At 35.7% G+C, this 21,746-nt stretch overlaps 1 protein-coding gene across 5 annotated transcripts in view; it reads right to left on the bottom strand.

The window, feature by feature from the left end:
* Nucleotides 1-1,038: 1,038 nt before the first annotated feature.
* Nucleotides 1,039-21,746, bottom strand: part of LOC105698891 (glutamate synthase [NADH], amyloplastic) — a 33,437-nt gene continuing 12,729 nt past the window's right edge. The window contains exons 1-34 of one of the 5 annotated variants that reach the window (XM_023431811.1): nt 20,063-20,181; nt 18,935-19,063; nt 17,203-17,333; nt 16,438-16,564; nt 16,194-16,319; nt 15,112-15,255; nt 14,335-14,423; nt 13,977-14,181; nt 13,706-13,866; nt 12,658-12,763; nt 11,578-11,700; nt 11,135-11,137; nt 9,998-10,218; nt 9,832-9,931; nt 9,369-9,703; nt 9,009-9,249; nt 8,789-8,926; nt 8,385-8,570; nt 8,026-8,309; nt 7,758-7,923; nt 6,571-6,771; nt 5,991-6,380; nt 5,555-5,889; nt 5,340-5,478; nt 4,938-5,251; nt 4,692-4,851; nt 4,428-4,591; nt 4,086-4,351; nt 3,611-4,008; nt 2,739-2,984; nt 2,484-2,651; nt 2,264-2,377; nt 2,037-2,193; nt 1,039-1,968 (exon numbers count right to left, since the gene is read on the bottom strand). In XM_023431811.1, the coding sequence (XP_023287579.1) occupies nt 1,823-1,968; nt 2,037-2,193; nt 2,264-2,377; nt 2,484-2,651; nt 2,739-2,984; nt 3,611-4,008; nt 4,086-4,351; nt 4,428-4,591; nt 4,692-4,851; nt 4,938-5,251; nt 5,340-5,478; nt 5,555-5,889; nt 5,991-6,380; nt 6,571-6,771; nt 7,758-7,923; nt 8,026-8,309; nt 8,385-8,570; nt 8,789-8,926; nt 9,009-9,249; nt 9,369-9,703; nt 9,832-9,931; nt 9,998-10,218; nt 11,135-11,137; nt 11,578-11,700; nt 12,658-12,763; nt 13,706-13,866; nt 13,977-14,181; nt 14,335-14,423; nt 15,112-15,255; nt 16,194-16,319; nt 16,438-16,564; nt 17,203-17,333; nt 18,935-19,054 (6,204 nt within the window). In that variant the 5' untranslated portion in view covers nt 19,055-19,063; nt 20,063-20,181 and the 3' untranslated portion in view covers nt 1,039-1,822. Of the gene's footprint in view, nt 1,969-2,036; nt 2,194-2,263; nt 2,378-2,483; nt 2,652-2,738; nt 2,985-3,610; nt 4,009-4,085; nt 4,352-4,427; nt 4,592-4,691; nt 4,852-4,937; nt 5,252-5,339; nt 5,479-5,554; nt 5,890-5,990; nt 6,381-6,570; nt 6,772-7,757; nt 7,924-8,025; nt 8,310-8,384; nt 8,571-8,788; nt 8,927-9,008; nt 9,250-9,368; nt 9,704-9,831; nt 9,932-9,997; nt 10,219-11,134; nt 11,138-11,577; nt 11,701-12,657; nt 12,764-13,705; nt 13,867-13,976; nt 14,182-14,334; nt 14,424-15,111; nt 15,256-16,193; nt 16,320-16,437; nt 16,565-17,202; nt 17,334-18,934; nt 19,064-20,062; nt 20,182-21,746 lie in introns of those variants that run through there. The other 4 variants (XM_023431812.1, XM_023431813.1, XM_023431814.1 and 1 more) reach the window with 4 other exon arrangements.

The raw sequence follows: 21,746 nt of genomic DNA, 5'->3' as shown, positions 1-21,746 counted from the left end.
GTAAAAACGTATTATTTGCAGCCAGAAATAAATGGTAATATCGTTTTTGTTCGAAAATATTTATCATTGTATGTAAATTTGGTGTATGGTAAAAGAGCTTTACCATATGAATTGAATAGGCGAGTTTATTGAATTGAAAAGCTTTCAACGTTCCCGATTTAAATTAGCTACGTGCAAAAACATGCTGCCTAGCCTTAACGGCTACTACATAGGAAGAACATTCTCGATAGACCTGGCTAAATCAGCGGCCACTTTCGCATATAAAATTGCGCAGAAAACTGTTTTTGACTCAAAAATTTAACGCGTTGACTGTCAAAACAAATAACGAGTTTAATTTTTTAAAGCGATTGCCGGTCTTTGGTAACCACCGTGGCAGTTGTGTTAATTGGAAATTAAGAACAAATGAATTGTTTCAATTACTCATAGCACAGGCATAAAAGTGAAACAAAGAAATAATTACTAATTGAAAAGTATATTGAAAAAGAAAATGTCCAGGTTCTCTCCATCAAACTTTATTTGTAAATGTAATTCATGTATAAGCCAATCCTTTTAGTAGAGCACTGTTGAAAATTTGCACGTTATTTTCAAAGTTCATTTTTCTTGTTAAAATCTAAAAATACCCATGTATTTTTTAAAGATTTTTAAGAAATTTGGATATTACTCCAAAATTGGTATATAAGATTATAAAGGTATTTGATACGCAATCGTGTTTTTTCTTAAATTAACTTCGAATTAAAGAAATGTTCATGTTCTTCTCTGTCTCAGTATACCAAATAAGATTATAGACTAATCTAAATAGTATATTTGACAGGCTAAGAAATTAATATTTAATTAGTTTCAATTAATATTTACTTCTTGAGACTATTTGGTAAGTGAATAAAAAAGGATCAACAAGTAACGATTTTCAAAAAAATAACCGTTAAACTGTTAAAGTATATTTTGTCTGTAGAGTAATTATTAGAGGCATTTTTCATCTTTAGTTCAAATTCAAATTAAATATCGTAGGTGCTATCGGAAACTGTTATCTGTTCCANATAAATAATAAATTTATTTGCAACTGTTAACGATATTTGCAGCAGCTAAAATAATATTTATGTGTATATCTTCAGATAATCACCTTACTTTTATATGAGGCCTTTGGTGTTCAACTGAATCGTTACAACCGATTGTATGCGTGTTTTATTACTCATGACGTAATTTCGTTTAGCTTTGAAAATATATAACACGAGAATAAAATATAAATGAATCTAATTGGTTTGTAACACAAGTATTTTGTAAAAAAAAAAGGGATATTTTTGTAAAACTGAAAAATTTGTTTCCATAATCACAAGACAAATTTTGAATATTTAAAGTACATTTTTCTTTAAGAATTTTAAGTAATTGTTTCAAGACGCCAAAATCTACAACAATAATAATTATCGTACGATTGATTCATCACTAAACACCTCAGGTCGTATAACATTGTAGGAATCTACGTATATTCTAGAAACTAGTGTTTTCCAATTTGAAACGAAGCTACGATAGATTATTTTAATCATATCATCATTTATGACTTCAATAGACATAGATTTCTAATATCTCTGCTTATTTTGGTTTACTTTGCACCTAGGTTAAAAAAAAACTATTTTTTGTTAATTTCAAAATGTTACACTCTCTATTGTGACCCTACAAATATTACCGGTTATTTCTATTGATTTCATTTGATTCTGTCTATTTTTTACAATACTCTCAGCATAGAAATGCTAGCCATTCGAATGTTTATACCGTTCCAAGGAAAAACCTTAGTGATGTTTAGCACAGTCTTCCATTTAAGTGAAAGATCTTAATGCTTGACAGTAATTGCAGGCAGTATAACACCTGCAGGACCTGGCAAAGTAGTCTCATTCATCAAAAAAATATCGACTTCTCTAGCGGCTTGTCTTCCCTCGGTAATTGCCCATACTACCAATGACTGCCCTCTTCTGCAATCTACAATAGGAATTTATGAAAGTTGATATATATAGTTTTATTGAAATATCTTTATATAAATAATTTACCTCCAGCAGCAAAAACTCCAGGTAAGTTTGTCGAATATTTGTGAATAGGAGTTTCGTAATTTCCGCGGCTGTCCAATTTCATTTCCAATTCGGATGCAATATACTTCTCGGGACCCAAGAAACCCATAGCGAGTAATACTAAGTCACACTTGTATATCTACAAGATAATAAATCAATAATAGATAGGTACATCTTTTTTTGTAATTGTAATATAAAATTTTGCTAACCTTCTCAGAGTCAGGTACTTCATCCATTTTCCAACGTCCAGATTCATCTTTGGTCCATTCAACACTCACTGTCCTAATACCACTCACATTCCCTTTTCCATCGTCCAAAAATTCCTGTAATATAAAATGTTCTTTTAATTAAGTACTGTACTAATTCCAAAATGTATGAAATATTTCATTACAGTCATGAAATTATTAAATAAAAATAAAAATTACTTACCTTGCTAAGAGTGCTAAATTGGCGTGGATCACGTCCAAATTTAAGAGAAACTTCTTCATGGCCATAATCGACCTTAAAGACACGTGGAAACTGAGGCCAAGGATTATCTTTGGCTCTTTTCACCGGTGGTACAGGTAAAATTTCAAACGTAGTAATACTCTTAGCACCCTGAAATTAAGTAATCCTCGTAACTTGTCATATAAAGAGATATAGCAACATATGCAAAAAAAATAAGTTCATATGTTATCTCATTACCTGGCGTAAGGATGTAGCAATGCAATCACAGCCAGTGTCTCCTCCACCAATTATAATAACATCTTTGTCTTTTGCCATAAGCTTCATGTCCAGAGGTGCGTTATTCCCCATTTGTTTCTTTTGCCAATGTTCAAGGAAGCTTACAGCAAAATGAATTCCTTCAAGATGTCTGCCAGAAATAGGTAAATCTCTAGGCCAAGTTGCACCAGTACATAACAGCAATGCATCGAATTGTTGTATCAATTCCTGCGTTTGTGTAAAAAAATATATATCTCGTATCAAGTTTTATAACTAAATTAGTTCTTATGATTATTTAATAGTAAGGTCGAGTTCGTAAAATATCGGAGCAAAACGGTTAAGGTCCCAGAGCTAGGATTCTGTACGCCAATTCGATAACTATCGATATTGTTTGACCATTAGAATAACACGGTGAATAATATAGATAGCCATCGAATTGGCGTACAGAATCCTATCTCAGGAGATACAGTCTGAAAGTCGTGAACAATTTTTGCGCTATTTGCTTAAAATTTGCGAAGCTTAATTGATTCTGATAATTCCGATAAATGGCGATACTAGTGACGTTGTTTTGCTCAATTTAGATGTGTATATGTATTTGCTTCTATACTCAATTGCGCTCTATCCTTTTTTCTTTTCCGTTTCTTCTCAGCCGACCCTCGAGCGAGATTTTAGGCTACGGAAGAAATCTAAATCCTAACGATTGATATTGCTCTACGCGATAGTAGTAGCTATAGATTACGTAGCGTCGGTAAAATCGCTTTATATCAATTTGGGTCTTGACAAACTAAAGTTAATTTTGTAACTGTTAGCAGAAAATGATTTGCATCAATGTTGCATCAAATTGCGAAACTTACTTTAGCCGTTACATCTTTTCCAATATTTATGCCTGTTTTGAAAGTAATACCCTCAGCTGCAAGGAGAGAAACTCTCCGTTGTACGACTTGCTTTGACAGTTTCATAGTGGGAATGCCATATTGCAGCAGACCTCCGACTCGATCATTTCTTTCGAAGACCGTAACGGTGTGTCCAGCTTTGTTCAATTGATGAGCAGCAGCTAATCCAGCAGGACCAGATCCCACTACCGCTACACGTTTTCCAGATCGAGTTTTAGGTGGATTAGGAACGATCCAGCCTTGCTCAAATGCATGATCTATTATCGCACATTCAATATTTTTGATTGTAACAGGAGGCTCTGATATTCCCAGAACACAAGCACCTTCACAAGGTGCTGGGCAAACTCGTCCGGTGAATTCTAATGATACACAACACATTTATGAGAATATTTGTGAATTTAGAACACAAAATATGGCGTTCATTGTGTAGACTAACCAGGGAAGTTATTGGTCTGCAGCAGCTGATTAAGGGCTTCCTTCCAATTCTTATGGAATACTAAATCGTTCCATTTAGGAATGATATTGCCAAGTGGGCAACCGTGGCTGCTTTGACAGAACGGAATTCCGCACTCCATGCACCTTGCTGCTTGCACGCGTAGTCCTTTTCTCACTTTTTGGAAATTATATATCTCGTCCCAGTCATCCACTCTCTTTTCGACTGGTCGGTAAACCGATGTCTCTCTTTTGTATTTCATGAATCCCCTGGGAATTAAATCAGCGTAAACATTACAAGATCACTGCAGCTTATTTCTGAAGTTAAATTAAACTAGGCTTGTACCTTATTTTGTCTAGTTTCCGTTTCTCCATATCTTCATCTGCGACTACATCCTCGACATCTTTTACTGCGTTGTCAACGTTTTTGGTACTTCCATTCAAAACTGGTTCCGCTAACTTAGCTTCTTCAAGTTGCTTAATTGCTCGTTGATACTCGTAGGGGAATACCTATAGAGTAAGACATACGAATAAATATCGGTATAATTACATATTATTCGATTTTTCAAATAGTTCATTACAATAAGTAGAATACAGGATTGCTAGTAACCTTTATAAATCTTGTTGTTGGCTCCGGCCAAATTTCTAGCAGATCTTTAGCAATGAGCGATCCCGTTTTCTCGACAAACTCTTCCAATAACTGTTTTACATACGCGATATCATCAGGATTAATCAAAGGTAATAGCTCCACCATTTCAGGATTGCATTTGCTGAATATTAAAACAGTGAATGATCAAGTTTCGCACATAAGAGTAACCCATTTACAATTAGCAAAATATATAAATTAAAGTGATACCTCTTGAATGATCCATCAACATCAAGGACATACGCTATCCCACCAGACATACCAGCAGCAAAGTTTCTTCCCGTTAGCCCAAGAATTACGGCACAACCTCCGGTCATATACTCACATCCGTGATCACCTACACCCTCTACAACCACTACAGCACCACTATTGCGAACGCTGAACCTTTCGGCAGCAATGCCTCTGAAATAAGCGTTTCCACTAGTTGCACCATAAAGGCACACATTCCCTACAATTACATTAGCCTCGGAGTTAAACTCTGATTCTTTTGGAGGATAAATCACAATTTCACCTCCGCAAAGGCCCTGTAACACAATAGCATTATAGCGTACACTTACATATTATTAAATGCATAGAATTACGATTCGGTAGGGAAAAAAAAAAAACTAATACCTTTCCCACATAATCGTTTGCATCACCTTCTAATGTTACATGAATTCCCTTTGTCATGAAAGCACAGAAGCTCTGACCAGCAGAGCCAGTCATTTTTATATTGATACTGTGCTCCGGTAATCCATCTTCTCCAAATTGTCTGTAAAAAAAGAAGAAAGATCATTTTGTTTGGAACGCATTAATAGATGCCCATAATTATTCCCCAGCAAACTTACTTTGAAACGTGATAGCTCAAGGTCGATGCGAATGCTCTGCACTCGTTATTAATTGTTAACTCAAGATCGACACCTTTTTGTTGCCCGCTCAAAACTGGCGCAGCTAATTCAATGAGTTTATTGTCTAATCTATTCTCGAGTTGGAAATCCTGCTTTACGGAACCACCCTTTATACTAACTCCTGGCCTTAGTTCCAGGGCATTACGTAAAATGTTTGTCAGGTTCAACAGCTTGGCTTTTTCCGAAGTAATGTCTGTACGCACTTGGAGAAGATCGGTACGACCAATTAGATCCTGGAACTTGCTAATTCCAAGGCTCGCCATATGCGAACGCACCTAACCGAGCAGAAGAAAACTTAGATGTAGAAATTCTCACCTCAAGGAGAAAGTAGTTTAACATAATCGCTCTGGTCTCTAAAATAATGTTATGAAAATACCTCTTCAGCCAACATAAAGAAGAAATTGATCACGTGTTCTGGTTTTCCTGTAAATTTCTTTCGCAGTTCCGGATCCTGAGTAGCGATACCAACGGGACAGGTATTTAGATGACACTTTCGCATCATCGTGCAACCCATTGCAATTAGAGGAACTGTACTAAACCCGAATTCATCAGCACCTAGTAGTGCACCTACTATAATATCGAATCCAGTTCGCATTTGTCCATCAGCTTGAACCACCATTCGCGAACGGAGATTATTAAGAGTTAAAACCTGATGAGTTTCGGCGATACCCAGTTCCCAAGGAAGGCCAGCAGATTTAATTCCCGTCCAGCTACTCGCACCAGTTCCACCATCGTGACCAGATATAACAACATGTTCACCTTTCCCCTATCGAATTATAATATTGTCTTTTCAGTTTTTAAGGACACTTTAGAATAAAAACATGAAGATACGTATAGAGTGAAGACAAAATACTGGTATTTCAAAGTATTTTGTAATAATGAGTCTTTTAAGTAGGGGGTTTCAATATATTTTTCTCACCCTGTGTAACTAGAATGTAAAAAAACATTTAAATTACCTTTGCAACTCCCGCTGCGACTACACCTACTCCCACTTCGGACACCAATTTGACGGAAATGCGAGCATTCGGATTGGCACACTTTAAATCATAAATCAATTCAGCCAAATCTTCAATAGAGTAAATATCATGATGGGGAGGTGGGGAAATAAGACCCACACCTGGTACTGAGTGCCGCGTTGAAGCAATGTCTGCTGTAACCTTTACATAAACACAATTAAAAGTTACGATATATCTAACAGTAAGTAGTATCATCTAACTACATTGGGCGAAAAATTTACTTTCTAAGTGAAAATAATTATTTACCGCGAAAAAATATATTTATTACGCAGCACATTAATGTTGAATGTCAAATGATGGCAACTTAGCATCAAATAGAAATGATTTTGAGGCAAAAGTCATGTATACAAGAATACTAAATACTGAAAATATTAATGGAAGTTATATAATTTTTTTTATACAATATATTTAACTCAAACAGTTTCATACTTGGTATAACAAATTATTAGTTGTGAATAAACAGGGTTTGAGGCTGTTACAGGAATGAATTTACAGGTAAGTGTTGGAGATTTGAGAGAAAATTGCATTGCAGTTAAGAGACATCAGACGTACTGTAAATCTATCAAACTCTAATTTAATACAAAACTGTAATTAACCCTTTGCGGTCGATGCCGCCACAGTGGCGGCATGATGTCTGTTTTTTTTTAATATCCATATATTTGCGTTAAATCACTAAGGGAGAAATAACTCCGAAAAGCTAAATTTGCTCCGACTAGCTGGTACTCCCATCAGAGAAATTTGCCGATCGCAAAGGGTTAATTCTTTCAGAGTATTTCACTTTCTGAAGTAAATCAACTTTTCATTCTAAGACGTTTTATGTATACAAAATATATTACCATTACATTAACAGTAAGCGAAAAAAACATTCTTACACCACGGACATTTTTTAATACTTTCATCAACAAAGTATGCTGTAAGGTCGATTTAATAATATTAATACAAATTTCAAAGAACATTAAATTTTCTTGAGCTTAGAAGAGCATTTAAAAGAACTTTATCAAGTTTTTCTAAATGCTCATTAATATTATTAAATTGACCTTACAACACTGTTGATGAAAGTATCTAAAAATGTACGTGGTGGAAGAAAGTTTTTTTCGCTTACTGTCAATGTAAAGCTTTACAATTACCTTGTATCCGGGCAATTCTCCACCCTCACCCGGTTTTGCGCCTTGAGCCATTTTAATTTGAAGGTCATCCGCATTTGCCAAATAACTTGACGTTACACCGAATCTGCCACTAGCCACTTGCTTGATAGATGATCGTTTATTGAACTCTGGATCCTGATTCAAATACCTATTACCATGAATAAATAATCAGATACATTATAAAAAGCAATATTTCAATCAAAATCGTTTAAAATTCATTTTACGCTATTTATGATCAATCTTGGATTACCTATCTGCATTTTCACCTCCTTCGCCAGTATTTGATTTGCCACCAATTCGGTTCATAGCAACTGCCAACGTGGTATGTGCTTCCAACGAAATGCTACCAAAACTCATAGCACCAGTGGCAAATCGTTTTACTATTTCAGAAGCGGGTTCCACTTCTGCGATGGAAATAGGATTGCTATTTTTCTTCAATTCCAGCTGACCGCGTAATGTGCAAGATTTTACTGATTCCATTGTAGATTTTCGGTAATTTTCATACGAGTTAATGTTTCTCGACTCAACAGATTCCTAAAGGCATTTTTTAAAAATGTCAATTAACATCATCATGCGGAATGTACGAGTAAAAAGTATAACGTATTTTACCTGCAAATGAGCAATGCTGAGTGGATCATTGATATGTTTTTCTCCACCCGCTCTCCAATGAAAAACGCCTGGATTACGAAGCACGAGCATGTCTACAGCTTTATCGAAATATGTAAGTTGATGCCTTTCAAACGTCTCGTTAGCTAAAATGTCAAAAGTGACTCCACCGATGCGAGACTGGGTGCCCTAAGTATCATTACATATTCCGTTATCATTAAGGTATTCATATTTACAGACAATCATATTACTGTCGAAGTATCTCATAAAAAGTTTTGAATCAAGCATTATTCATTAATTGGATCCAATTTATAATCATTGTTTGTTATCCAATCTATTATGTTCCATTATTATTGATTTTCTATAAATAGTGACCGTGAAAAATACATGCATAATTTATTACATACCCTGAAGCATTTGTCAATTACGTTATCAGCTAATCCTACAACTTCAAAAATTTGAGCACCCTTGTATGATTGCAGTGTTGATATACCCATCTTGGCCATTACCTTTGATATTCCTCGTTCCATTGCCTCACAATAATTCTAAGAAATGTTTTAAATATTTATATTACTTAAGACCTTCGATATACGTCTTAAATGAGAACAGTTAATTGTATATTTTTACCGCGAACATGATTTCATCCGTTAATGACTGATCGAGAACGCCATCAGCTCGCAAGTTCATAGCTGTTTCAAATACAAGATATGGACAAATAGCATCTGCTCCGTAACTAAGGAGCACACACATATGATGCACCTCACGAGCTTCTCCAGTCTCTGCGATTAATCCCACTTTCATTCGATGGCGAGATTCGATTAAATGATGATGTACTGCCCCCAGTGCCAATAAAATGCTGACCGGCACCCTGAAACGACATTTTTATTTGCATTAAGTATCTTATACTTTAATTATTTGAATGGAACAAGAAAGCCTACCAACGTTGAATCATATAACGACATGTGATATTTAATGCACAAATTTTACCTTTTCGGTCCAGACCGGCGATCGGACAGCACTATTAATTGATAGCCTTCCACAGCTGCCACATCTGCTTCGCTGCTGACGCGATTGAGTGTCTTTAAAAGTCCAGAAGGACCCTCTTCTACAGGATACGTAACATCGATAACTTTTGTTTTCCAATTGCGATGGGATGTTCGTTTTATAATTTCAAGATCACGAATAGATAAGATAGGTTGTTGTAGGAATAGCCTATGCACTTGAAGTTCATTTGGCTCTAAAATATTGCTCTCTGGTCCAATTGGGCATAGAAGTGACATTACCACCTTTTCTCTGAAGGGATCAATAGGAGGGTTCGTCACCTGAATAAAAAATATCGACGTACATTGACTATATCCACATAGTGATATTTACAGTTACAGATGTCCAATATTATTTGATCACTAAATCAGCTAATGAAAAAGAAAGTTTCAACAGAAAGCTGACTCACTTGGGCAAACAGTTGCTTGAAGTACTCATATATCAGTGGCTGGAATTCAGATAAGCATGCTAATGGGGCATCGTTACCCATTGATCCTAAGGCTTCTTTTCTGAAATATGACATTAATTAGCATGGCTACTAAATTTATATCATTGAACAACGTAGAAAAACATACTTTGTTTGGATCATAGGCAATAGCAGCAAATTAATAGTTTCGATGGTATATCCATAGAGAGAGAGACGTTTATCCCCACCCCATATTCCGTGTACCTTAGAAACCTCATTATCCAGTCCATTGAGCCCATTTCTGTTTATTACATCGGAAGAATGTCCATTTTTTATTGCTTCGTCATCATCAGTAGTGACATACTCCGCACGTAAATCATCCATGGTAATCTGTTTTCAAATGAAATGCGTGTGAAACTATTTGTGAGATATTTTATACAGTCAACCATCAAATTAATCCAAGATAAAGGAGTAAGAATTATAATTATTCAACGACAAAAAAAGAGATTTGTATAAAATTAAAATGTAAGTACTTGAAACGGATTCTAACGAAGCTTGTATGTATTTAGATCGTATATGTTTGTAATAAACTAGGGTAAAAAGTGTATTTAACATTGCCAAAAACATTACAGCATGTTATAATATAAAGCAATTTTATACAGAAGTAAAAAAGTATTATGCGAGAATGCTTTGGTATAGAGATCATTTGTTTGACCTTTCGTAAAGAAAAAAGAAAAAAGAAAAGAAACACGCAATTTATAATACATTTGAATAGTTTCTTTACCAAGTTCAAAAGAGTAAAAATTGATAGTAAAGTGATGTGATAAAATATGCTATGAGGAGATGTAATAGACCAAACCACAGTGATAGATCATCAGGAGAACACGTTCCTTCAAGCAAGCAAAAATACAGTAAAATAGTAACGGAATTACTCGCTGACTATCGCAACGTCACATTTTTAAAAATACATATGAACAAATCGAGCACCTGATCTTACGTTGTCTCAACCATTTTTTACTCCTTCCGTTAATATAGTAAAAGAATGATTATATATGTTCAAATAAAAATGAATATCTAAAGTAAGATATAAGTTGAAAGTAAATAGAACCTCTATACGTGTGCATTAGAAGAGGTGTGTGAAGGATGAATATATTAATATGCCCACTACAGATCGTATACACGAAAAGGAGGGACAATTCTACAGGTAAGAATTTAGTTTGTGCTTCTTCTGTGAACATTCAAAGGGAAAGAACCAATAAAAGATAAAAAATCACACATATATTTGGGTTCAACGGATGCGACTCACCCTCTTTATTTAACACCAATGTAGGCAGCATACGGGATAAGTGGAAAAGAATGATCTTGAATTAATATTTTGCCTGATTATAAGATGAAGGATTTTTTTGATAATCGATTACGTTTCGATCACAAGTGGATCAATTTTACCCAGACCTTCACGGTAGATTACATTCCACCACCACATTGAACCATAATAACAATGGCTGATTCGTACACAAGTGAATGATTGACTTCTTACTACCCATTAATAAGGTCACTTAATTCCTTATTATGAAATCGAATATTAAAACATCTCTAGCTCCAAAGGAAGAGGAAATGGGCTGAACATAATAAATTGCCCCCTGATGGTTATGCTTATGCATCAAGATCAGTAAAAATTACGATTAAACACGAACATACGAATTAAAACAACAAAGTGCAAAATGGAAATGATCGATGTCGCGGAAATACCTGCTCTCTCAACCATTTGGAGTGAGGTCTGCTCCTAGCAATTTTCAGCTTGAGCTCAACATCTTGGATGATCTGTTTTTCTTCTGTATCAACAAGGAGCATTCGTCCAGGCTTCAGACGGCTCTGAAAATAAAATAAAAAACGAATGAACGACGTCGACTACCAGCTTGGATCGATCGACATTTATATGACAGCACTGGATGACGGTCCTACTGCTCTATACAAACCCAGTCCCTAAATGTGTGATTAATTATACACCATACATGACATGATTAAAAATAAATAAAATACAATGTGATTGGCTATTACGTAGATTCTAAAATACAATAGTACTAAAATATATGGATTAGAAAATGGTAATCTGTCCTTATTAAAGTTTAACCAGTAAACGGTTGAGCTAAGGTAAATTCCACACATAGAAGTCATAAGTATAAATATAAATGAACAAACACTAGTTAGCTGTCTCATGAAGACAGAGTACCAGTACATAATGCTGCTATAAGATTTGCGTACAATGTCTATCCACGTATAATAGTGTTGCCCTTTGAGCAACATTTGTGGAATGCAATTGTTTCGCTGAATAATCAGAACTCCTCGATGACGTACCGTTTTTAGTTCCCACAATATATAAAACCATTATTGATAATAATAAAAATTGCACATAACTTTCGGTTGTTCATTCAAGTAAGTGATTATTCAGTGAAGGATCAAATCAATCTATGAAATAAAAATGTGAAAAAATCTATGTAAATGCAAAAAATAATTTGAAGTTAGTGTAATATATTAGTATGTATATTGCATTGAACGGGGCGTCCTCTTAACGATCTGCTGGAACAGGTACCAAGTTCGACGTCTTCTCTTCGAGCTGCGACCCTCGTCCGCCGAGTAATAACTCGACTTCAATAAATGATGGTATCACGGAGTAAATGATTTCCTAAAGCTGAAAGGCTCTATGTTAAATATAGAGATACATATGCGAGGATGGATCAGATGTTTAATTAATTAGAGAGACCCCTCGGAGGAGCGATCTGCCATTAGTTCCCACACGCTGGTTCGTCGTTGCATGGTTTCCTTGTTTACCTTGAGGACAACATTGCTGGGTGGAGTATCATAGACGCCCACTTCGGACGCCATCACCATCATGTTATCCTTAGTGACGTAGAAGCGCGACGGGCGCAGGCCATTTCTGCCAAACAAAAATTCAAAAAAGTCCTTTGTATTACGACTTTAGCATCATTCATAATCGGCTGAATAATTCTTGTTCGTTCGTTTGCTTTCCTGTCGGGACTCTTATAATCTATCTTTCGTCCGTTACCTAGTAATCTTCCCATTACCAGATTAATGACGGAAATTATCGTATGCATTGATTGTCTAACCTTTAAACGACAAATTTGCACAGTAGTACAACGATTAAGATGTAGCGAGAGAGATCGAAAGAAACTTTTTGGATAATTCCCGTCAAACATCTTCTGTCGACCCTCTATCGGCAAAAAGGATCGTGCAGTAACTTGACAATATTAAAAGATCAATGGCCGGCGGCCGTCTGCTATCACCTATGGTATTATTCATTAGATTTTAATTGATCGTAGCAAGCATTGCAATTAACAGAGTGATGCAATGGATACGATGAGTGTTCTGCGACCCTCTGCCTCTGTATTTACGCTAATTTCGTAGTTACAGGCATAACTTGATCATCTTTTATAGTTCCATCACTGAAATCTCATCGACAAGATCCTCCGGAAAAATCTTGTAAAGTATCAATATACTCGAAGCCCCTTGTCGAATCCACGAATGGCAGACAAAGCATGTTTAGTGGCACACGTTGGTTTCCGTGCTCGTAACACCTTATCCGTCCTCTCCGCAGATTCGCAATTTTCAACCAGCGTTGGATGATCACCCCCACGGCTTTTCGACAACAATTTCCTTCAATCAGTAGTCCTTTCCCCCTAAATCGTCATAATTCACAAGATTTTTACGGGATCAGACACGTTCCTGCTTCAACCTTTCCTGCGCATAGCACAGCAATATCCCATGGTTTTTCTAGTTAATTATCAGAACATTAACAGTCCGTGAAAGTAAAATCGTATTAAAACAGCGCTTCTCGAGGAATAGTCTTAGAAATGTCTACCTGTCCAAGATAGCACCGATATAACGCCCATCCGTGAATGTCAGCAGAGCTGGTCCGTCCCATGGCTCCATAACGCAAGCGGCCCAATGATAGAAGTCCCGCTTTTCCGATGCCATTGTTAAGTCGTTTTGCCAAGCCTCCGGTACCATGGTCATCACAGCCTAATTGTAACAATTGTGTTAAATTATTCACTTTTCATTACCCCTTCGAAATTAACGGCTATTCATTAATTTCCTTTGGAGATAGAATTACTTTGCATTGTATTGCATACCTCGGGTAGAGTACGGTGGCCAGCCATAACCAGGAACTCAAGTACGCAATCCGCTGCTCCCGAATCAGAGAGATTTGGCTCAACGACGGGATACAAATGTTTTAATTGATCTCCATAGATCTTGCTACTCATTACACCTTCACGGGCCTTCATTAAGTTTACGTTGCCACGAAGAGTGTTTATCTCTCCATTGTGAGCGAGCAGTCTGGCAAAATATTTTCTTTCCATTAAGAACGTAAGTGGATATCAACGTCAGTTGAAATAGTAAGCTCATAAAATGGATGGTTATAAATATAACAGAATAAATGAACGGATATTAAAAAATCACATTAATATTAGTGAACCAGCAAAATCTTACCGCAACGGATGAGCTCTTTCCCAGCTTGGAAATGTATTTGTTGAAAAGCGTGTATGCACCAGTGCCAAGTAGGTCTCGAATTTTGGAGACTATTAAGTATAAAAATTGAGATTTATATTCAAATGATGGATCGTAGCTTTATTGCTGAATGTCAAATTGCATGTTCAAATATGGACATAAGACTGGTTTATATTAATCCATAGCAAGCTGGTTTAAAGGTCGATTTACACATACAAACAGACGAGGTCACATGTCATGACGATTTTTTCTCAAAATGAACTTATGATGCTTCTAGATTAACAGAAGTGAAGAAAAATAATGTAAATAAGTTTGCGAAGTATGATTAAAATTAACAAGCGAAAGTAAATCTATAACATTTTATAAGGTACTTGTACATATTTACCACATTTTTTGCATATCTTTAAAGAATTACATTGTGATTCACCTACTGAAATCTTACTTTAAGTGAACGAAATCCGTTAAATTAGGTGGATATCGGATTGAAAACAGTTCAATTACATCAGTGCCAGTACGTTTAGTTTCTGTCTTGTGGAGACATTTTCACTAATAATGTCGGGAAAAATACTGAATGCGCATTGACCGGATACTATTGGCATTGAAGAGTGTAACGCTACTACTCAAATTCATTGGATCATATTCTGGATCTGTGCACGGAACTAATTCTGACCTGATATAGAACTGATGTGTAAATCGATCTTCCCAAAATTAAGAATTTTCTTTTCATTTAAGATTTAACGGGATTCACTGAAAACTTACCTTCAAGTCTAGGAAATACAACCATAGTTGATCCGCTGTAAGTTGACCTTTGTAGACGACGGTTTTTAACGAAAGAGAGCAAATGTAGTACCTTAATCCTGGTTGAGATATGGTATGTGTCGACCTCTTCCGCAGTATAAATACCTAAATAAAACAACATCAACGCTTACAATAAAGCATTTGTTTTATAAAAATAATTTACTAACTTGTATGCACATTAGGATAAAATGCCTAAGCTTTAGTTACACATAAGAACAAGTTGTTCTATTTTTCTGAATTGATGGAGATATTCAATGCCAATCGGCTTGAACTGTGTTTACTCACTGTACTTAAATTAACCGCAAACACTTAATACAAGTTATATGTAGTTGCCAAGACAAGAAGAAGAGGTTATCTTCACAATAAAAATGGTTTGATAATTATTAAATAATTGGCTAGGTTCAACAAAAGTGTAGAAAATCATAAGTAACGTCGTGATGGAAAAGCGGTAAACTTCATTCGTCGTTTCAGGCTGGTAATAGTATTTTGACATTACCGGATGCCGTTAAATTTAGAATACGGAGTAGATATAGAATTACAGGCGAACCACTCGATCTTGCTTTTGCGAGACTTGCCTGGTTGAGATTGTGTAAATCCACTGCCAATATATTAGAACAAAGTGATTTACAGTTAACCTATTTGAGTTAATAGGTTGTGATATGCGTTTTAATGAAGGTGAGTTTAAAAGAGAATGAAAAGATATAGGATATATTTTTTTACAGGGCTGTTGTATTTGACATATTATGGCAAATTTAACATAAAAAAGTTTTAAAATATTTAAAACATGACGGTCCTATAAAGGCTAGAAATTTTTTAATTTTTTTTTTTCACCCTGTACATGATTTCAGGTGACCAGTAAGCCCGAAACAAAAGGTTAAACTGGTTTTAGAAACTACAAGATTATTTAAGAACTGATGACGCGACTTTTATCATTTCAGCTTAGAGAACCTCTTTTCTTGAATTTTATTACTACCCACAGATGTCAAACGTTTTTAACATAAGACAATTTGCACAATGATAATTTGACTGACAAGTGAACTTACTTGTCTATTCAATATTTCAACGTCTTGATCTCCCGTGACGAATACTTGACGCATGTAAGGCTCACACTTTCGTGCCACTTGGCCGATCTGAGAATTGTCTGTAGGAACATCACGCCAATGGATTACCTACAAAATTAACCAAATGTTAAATATGTTGAAATAAAACTAACCGGATCTTTTCAAGTCAAAAAAATGACCGATTGTTTATCTAAGTCCAAGAAGAATGGGTCGTACAGATACATACTCTCAAATCGCAATCTTGAGCCAATTTTTCAAACGCCGCTTCGGTTTCTTTGTGGGTATTCTTATCCAGGAAAAGTATACCCGTTGCATAACGTCCGAATTCCGGTAATTCAATACCTGTTTTCTCGCTGAAAAGAAAATACGGGTAACCAATTTTTTTTATTCATATTATACGCTTAATATGCTAAACTATATTGAGTTAAACACATCCTGGTGAAGTGATTTGCTTCTGGATCTGTATTGGGTTACTCTTATGCACTTTAAATCTATACTTATGAAACCAGAAAACAACTGGATTAATTTTCAATTGCCGTTCATGGCACAATTAACATATCCGAGATGGAAGCAGTCACCTTATCGTTTTCTCCGTACATCTAATGGTCTCGTCTCTGCCTTCTTTATCTACGATGTCTCAACCATTTATATAAGTTGAGAAAGATATAATTCAGAGAGGCACCGTAAAGCAATTGCATGACAAACAACAATGTAACGAATCAGACCTCCAACGAGCCTATTGAGTCACCGATTACAAAATTGAATTATCATATTGGGTTTTTTACACATTCTCAGAATGTAAATTCGTATTGCAAGTTCCAGATATCTAAAATGCTTTCATTCGTTTCAGACTGCAAGACTATTTAGGTATAATTCCATTTTTAAATAACGATAGTTCGCCGCCTCACAACCCGATTGCGACACCGATAATATAAAACGTAGATTGATAGTAAATAAGAGGAAAGAAGAGGAAGTGGGAAAAGATCCTTACCGAATTTCATCGGCGTAATAGTCGTGCGGTATTGCGCAAAGTACACCAGCTCCGTCACCAGTGTCATTATCACATGCACACGCACCTCTGTGGTTCATACGAGCAGACAGCTTCTCCGCATCGCGCAAAATCTGTAGGGCAGAATTCTTTTAGCACGTAACAGCATAAAATAAATTATTCGATTAGTTTCAAGTAAAATTTAATGTAAATAATTTCCTGTAAAATAACTGTCATATTCATAATCGACTGCGGGCGCTATCATACTTGCTTATATTTTAAATAATATTATTAGGTCAATTATATCCCATTTTAGTTATCTCGGACTTAGAAAAGAATTAATTCTGTTTAACACATATCGGTCAGTACAGTATTAAAAATCTGAAGAATTACAGGCTCTACAAAATGGAACGTACTTTCAATATGTTAAACATGGGTCCATGATAAGTTCTCTAAATTAAGAAATAATTTTTTATCGAATTGATGTGTCGAATTTTGGCGTTAAGTATTCGGTGCCGTTTACGCAGGCTTTTAAATGCATTTGGCGCAAAATTCTACCGAGTATCCTGATATCCCTCATTACGAGCGTACTGACAATAAGTGAATAGAGAACGTACATCACTGGTTACGTTGAATTCTTTGAAATTAGTGATGAGTAAATGTACGACTAAAACTATGGTATTTTTTGGTTTTGATTTTGGTTTGGGTTTTGGTTTTGGTCTTAGTTTTGGTCTTGATCTTGCGAATATAGTTAAGTCTTGGTCTTGATTTTGTGAATATAATAAAAAATTTCTCAAATTAGCAAAAGAATGTGAAAGATACACGAAATCGGAGACGCGTTAACATGTTGTATTTGACCCTTAAATCGAGAACTTCGACCAATACTCGTATCTTCATATTGCAGAACCGATTGATGTGTCGTTAAGTGACCTCAATACATTGAGAAAGTCACGTTCGACACTCGTTTTGTTTTGACTGGGGTTTCGTTTATTAGTCGAAAACGACGCAACCAGTGATCCCTGTGACGGACTGCGACTTGTCCCATGGGTCAACATGTATGTGCGTCACGCATTGGCTAAATTGAGAAGATAATACGAAAGTTAACGGCGATCGTTGCCAACTTGGACTCGAGGGAGTTGAGGAAAACTCGTCCTAAAACACTGGTATGCCTAGGTGCGTGTAGTTACCACCTTCACTTAGGAATAAATAATAAAACTTATTTTATACAAATATTTTTTTTCAATTGATTATTTACTATACTTATCAATGTTATGCACCCTCCTCCCTCCCCCCGTTTACTTCAACAATTAATTCCGTTTAATTTCTTGTTTAAGAAGATCCTTGTAATTTTAAAAATATTTGTAAGAATTACGGATGAAATCTGCAAATTTGACAGATTCAATATGCAGATTTCTCCCGTAGAAGTACCATACGCATGGGCATGTTGAATGTGCATACAAGTAGTTGCACATCCATGCCTTTCTTTTGTTGGACGACACCTCCATATCGATAATTCTTGGCTCCTGTTTTATTTCAACAATTTCTTTCAGTTACAAGTATTTACATTTTTTACTAGTCATTCAAGGAGTTCTAACAATCTGGTAATTTTTTTTAACAAGGGCCTAATTCCGTGTACATAAAAAATCCAAAGGAAACCTTCTCTATGAAGGCAACGTTGGAAACAAATTGATTATTTCTTAAATAAAGAAGGACAAAGTGTGAAGATTTCGATTACCTTGTGCGACCGTTTTCCATCGATGGCCACGATGAAACCAACACCGCAGGCATCTTTTTCGAGGATTGGGTCGTAGAGACCCTGCTTCACCGGAAGAGACCAAGAATCACCAGAGCTCATATTCGTAATCTGTAAAGAAGAAAATCGAAGAAATACTCGTTAATCAATCTTTTATCGCTTGGTCTCGCTACGTTTTCAAGCTATCGCAAACATGAACTGTGAAAATCGCATTAGAAACTGAACTCATTTGGCATTCAATTCGTTGAACCAGTTCTCTCAGTGAAAGTCGGTCGAAATTCTCATACGATCTAACAGACGACAGGTTTGGAACAAAAAACTTATGCTTCCAGAAATCCGCAAAAGTAATTTGCGAAGTGGATAAAAGGTGCGTAAAGTTGCCAATTCCACTTTAAGAAAACAATACATTTATTTTACAACAGTTTAAATTTTTTATACCAGCGCATCAATGAATATTATTCTTATTTGGGTTACGTCGACTTTTTTTATTGTCCTTTGTATACCTAGTTATGTTGAAACGATAGCGATATACCAACAGAAGTAGTGGTAGATTTTTGCACTGTCAAATTATATATGAATCAGTAGACAACGGATAGATATCTCAAGGTGACGGCTCATGTGGAGCAGTAATCACGTAACCTAAGCTTTATTGATTTATACTGTCGATTTTGAACCGACTATGACTTAACAGATATTGGGGTGTACTACAGAATTTAATTCCAGGCGATCTTCCTATGAAAACACGTAAGTCAAGTTTCAGATACACATTTTATCGTATTCAATAATTTCGTTCTGTCTATGTTTAACATCACGGTACTGTCGATCTTTGCTGATAGGGGGAAGTTTCCTAGTACCGAACACCTAAGGTTTTCATTAGATAAATAAAAAATGCGATGTTTTGTTTAACCTATTTATCATCTATTACTAGTTAATAATCATAACTATCCTATTAGGGAAACAAAATTATTAACATCTTATTATAAATTAAATAAAATTAAGTTTAAATTTTGATCATAAATTTCCGGTAAACTCCGTGTGGCACCTAGTACCGGACATTAGAAAAATATGGTATTTATTCACATACATATTTTACAAAGGAGATATACGTACACTTGTATAAATACGGACTCGTGTTGCCCTCGCTCAAGACAGACAATGACGACGAGAAGATGTAAACGATCGGGAGCTCTGGAAGTAGACTGGCTCTTTCCTTGAATAATTCGAAAAATATTCTATCGCGGGGCGCTGATAAAGGAGAACGTTTGACGTAAGAGTTTAGATTCGCTGAGTAAATGTCGGAATGAAATCGGTAGCCAATCGAGGAGATGAAATCAAATTGAGAATAGATAAACCCTCCAGCCGGAAGTTTGCGTCATCTGAGCTGTGGTTGCGGATCTTATCTGCGGGGGGTTTTGCAGACAGGTCGTATCATTTTTCTTCCCGACGACTTTCATAAACTTCAATGACTGGGTTTCTCTGTTTTTTTTTTATACTGAAAATAAACGTCTACTCCAAACCTTTAGATCGTACCTTCGCAGTAAGGAGGTTTATTTTTAACGTACTTTACAAGTGCTAATCTGAAATAATTATCCACTCGGTCAGCGCAATATCAGGCAAAATTTCGCATGTCCCCGTTTTTAAAGTCTGGGATTTAAATAATTAATAAATAATTTTTGCAGCTCTTCACAGAATCAACGAATACGCTACTTATTCACCACAAATGAACGTTCTTTGTAATCACAGGTTCTAGGATATCTTTCAATAAGTATGAATATGTTTAAACAGGATGAGGATCGTATATAAACTTTCTTCCAACTATTTGACTCAACATATCATATGTTATAACGCCAAATATCTTGATTTTATTCCTATTACTCATGTAATCAACCTTTTGTAATATATGTGCATATATATGTTTTTTAAAGAATTTCGAGCCCATATCATTTTCATCAAAAATGTATATAAATGTTAAAATACTTATTTTACGAATTCGGGAACGATGCTTTTTGAATCTTGGAAATGCAGGGATCTATGTTTTATTTTTAAAATCATTATTTCTGCTTTTAGCAGATCTCCTATACTTACTCTCGATTATCGTACTTTTTTGACATGTGTAGTGTTGCAGGTAAACTAAACTGTTGAGAATGGTGCTGCATAACTGGTGCCTCTATATTTATACGCAGCTGATGTTACATTTATCACGGTAGAAGCACTGGTGGCATTTCTTCGCTCTTCGTGTTAAGATGACGCAGACGGTAAGAATTCTGCTATATTGGTGCGCCCATACATTTTATCAACGACAAACGTTTACCGCAAAGACGTTACCCTTCCACTGAGAAAAATTCCTGCCTAAATATTCCACAAATTGTCGATGTAGATAAACGGGGATTAAGGTGAAGTGAAACACGTCGAGGAACTTGGTCAACGTCGATAAAGAAGATTTTTCTAAATGCCTACGTTACCGACGTTCGTTTTTATATTGATAGCTGTGTCGAATTATATTGGATATTGTACCAAATGCCGTGCACCATATGTCGTTTCCGTACAATAATTATAAAGAAATCAAAGTAAAACTCCAGAAATCCTCTAGATTCATGCTTTCTGGGGCCCTAATTGACTGCAGAGGGACCCCCTGCGCCATCTGTGATTTCCAGGTCAATTAAGTCTTCACTCCGAGACCTCGTATTGCCATCGTTTTGGCATACAAGCGCATACAACACTTTTTTTGCCTTTATCTCGTTCAAATACGAATTTATCGATTACCACAGTGTTCTAAATTGTCATAAAATTGTCC

This window comes from Orussus abietinus, unplaced genomic scaffold (assembly GCF_000612105.2).
Source record: "Orussus abietinus isolate OABI.00-Male unplaced genomic scaffold, Oabi_2.0 scaffold179, whole genome shotgun sequence".
NCBI lineage: Eukaryota > Metazoa > Arthropoda > Insecta > Hymenoptera > Orussidae > Orussus > Orussus abietinus.
Note: the sequence above shows the minus strand (reverse complement) of the source record. Positions and strands in the feature narration are given on the sequence as shown.